The sequence below is a fragment of the Haplochromis burtoni genome, unplaced genomic scaffold, assembly GCF_018398535.1.
Source record: "Haplochromis burtoni strain Fernald_Lab_line unplaced genomic scaffold, NCSU_Asbu1 Contig_2508, whole genome shotgun sequence".
Lineage (NCBI taxonomy): Eukaryota > Metazoa > Chordata > Actinopteri > Cichliformes > Cichlidae > Haplochromis > Haplochromis burtoni.
Window position 1 is genome coordinate 209 of NW_024584869.1, and position 2138 is coordinate 2346.

Consider the following 2138-nt stretch of genomic DNA (forward strand, 5'->3'; position numbering starts at 1 on the left):
CTGAACAGTTTATCACTTATCACTCACTTTGGCACAGACTGCCTAAAATTAGTATATGAGTACAAGCAAACACCACATAAGATGGTAGATTATTGGAACCACCTGAGATTAAGCCTCAAATGCAGACAAAGCAGGATTACTTCTAAGGGTCTTTAAATGAGATCTTGTGCTAACTTTCTAAAGTCTAACCTGTTGCTGGTGTCAGACAACAGCTTTTTGGATTTTTTTCAATATCTATAACTCTATTAACGCCTGAACTATTTGTTCAAACAAAAGAACTCCAACTGTTCCTGATTTTTTTCAGTGAAATATTTGACATTAGGGTCATTACAGTAATCCCACATAGCAGCAGCCCCAAGAAGATGAAGGATGGTTGAAAGAAGAGAGAGTAATGAGTTTGATGGTGCTCTACAGACAACAGAATATTTATCAGGCATTTCGATTCTTTTTATTGTTTGTTTTTGTTTTTTTTGTAATTTCTGTGTTATTTGCCAATATTTGGATTTGCCCTGTCTGTAATTAGCATAATGACCCTACCATCGCTGAAAAAAAACAACGAGTTCAAGGAGTATAAGATTATTTTTATTAGGCCCAGAGATAGATAAATGACTGGCAGTGACATTGATTTTCACTGGATTTCTTCTTTTAATGAATGAACCAGTCTGTTGATTAGTACATGCCTGAAGGTTTTGCTCTCTCTTTTTCAGCTAAACAATGGCCTCCTTTACTTGCACTGACATTTTGAAATGACAGCAAAAAGATATAAAATAAAATACAAACACTTTGAGTTAGCTTCTGAAATTAGTACTTTTTAATTTTTCATGAATTCAGCGGGGTGTGAAACTGGTTGTCAATCAAATGTTAAATTATTTTTGATCAACTGAACAACTGGTTGTGTGTATATAATTTTTTGAAGATTTGAGTCAATATTAGTCAAAAGAAAAAAAAAGAAACATAAAAAAAACTAACTGTAAATATAATGTACAACAATAGATAAGTTAATATAAAATATAAAGACAAAAGAAAGGCTGTTGTCTGTCATACATGTAAATGTGTGCTGTATCAGTACCTGCCTGTGGTTGAATGGCTTTTATTTTCAGTTTCCTAAAACAACATAACTGTTTTGGCTAAAACCACTGAAGCCTATTCAAATACTACATTATTAAAATTTTTGTTCCCCAAAGTGTTTTACTCTTACAGTAAGCCTAATTTACATTTCTAACAACCTTCTTTGGAAATTGATATGAAACTGTAATGATTATAGTGTTTTAAATAAAACAAAAGCTTTTTATACAAAACTAGCAGAAATGAAAATGACAAAACAGATGGACTCTAACTCTAGAAATTGCAAATCTGTCCACTTAACACTAAAGCTAACTTTATTTATTTATATTTTTGTCTTTTTTTCCACAAGATTACAGCTGAGGCTTAATTGCAATGGATCCAACAATGCCATTGTCACTCAGGAAAACACTCCGGTGGGATCTAAGATTGTTTGTGACAAGGACAGAACTGTCATTCCTGTGACTCCAGAGCTTTTCAATATCTTAATAAAAGTATGTTTTTTCTTAAACACAGGAACAGATGTTGAAATTTGTTGTTTATGAATGAACTACTACAAACTAAAACAACATTGCTGCATATTTCAGGTCTTCGTTATTCATCAAATGTTCTAACATGATAACCCTATGTTTTGACATCACATGTCTAGTCACATGTTAAATCTTTGATAAACAGGGACCTTTACCCTTAATGGATTAAATCAAATATAATTCTTTGTGTGTGTCTTCTGAAATTAGCTGTCTAGAGTACTTTTGCAGCAATTCATCTATAAATTCATTAATACATTTGTGGATGCTCCTTGTTTCATCCTGAGTTCTGCCTCTTACACTCACTAGCTAATTTATAGAGCAGGCATCAGCTTAATTTTGAAATTTAGTTATCAGGCTGTGCGAAATGTAACACTGCTATAACTTTATAGCATATTTAATTGTAATACATTTTAATATTTGTAAATGGACTGATTCTTATATAGCGCTTTTTTACTCTCCACTGTATACAACATGCCTCATTCACACCCACTCATGCAAGCACTTCTAAACGCAAGTGCACACAGCACACAGTACATTCACACACAG

At 32.7% G+C, this 2138-nt stretch overlaps 1 protein-coding gene across 1 annotated transcript in view; it reads left to right on the forward strand.

The window, feature by feature from the left end:
• Nucleotides 1-1414: 1414 nt before the first annotated feature.
• Nucleotides 1415-2138, forward strand: part of LOC102297814 (alpha-2,8-sialyltransferase 8E-like) — a gene marked incomplete at its 5' end in the record, with an annotated part of 5951 nt that continues 5227 nt past the window's right edge. Inside the window, one exon of the mRNA XM_005953089.1 lies at nt 1415-1556. Within this exon, the coding sequence (XP_005953151.1) occupies nt 1415-1556 (142 nt within the window). The remainder of the gene's footprint in view (nt 1557-2138) is intronic.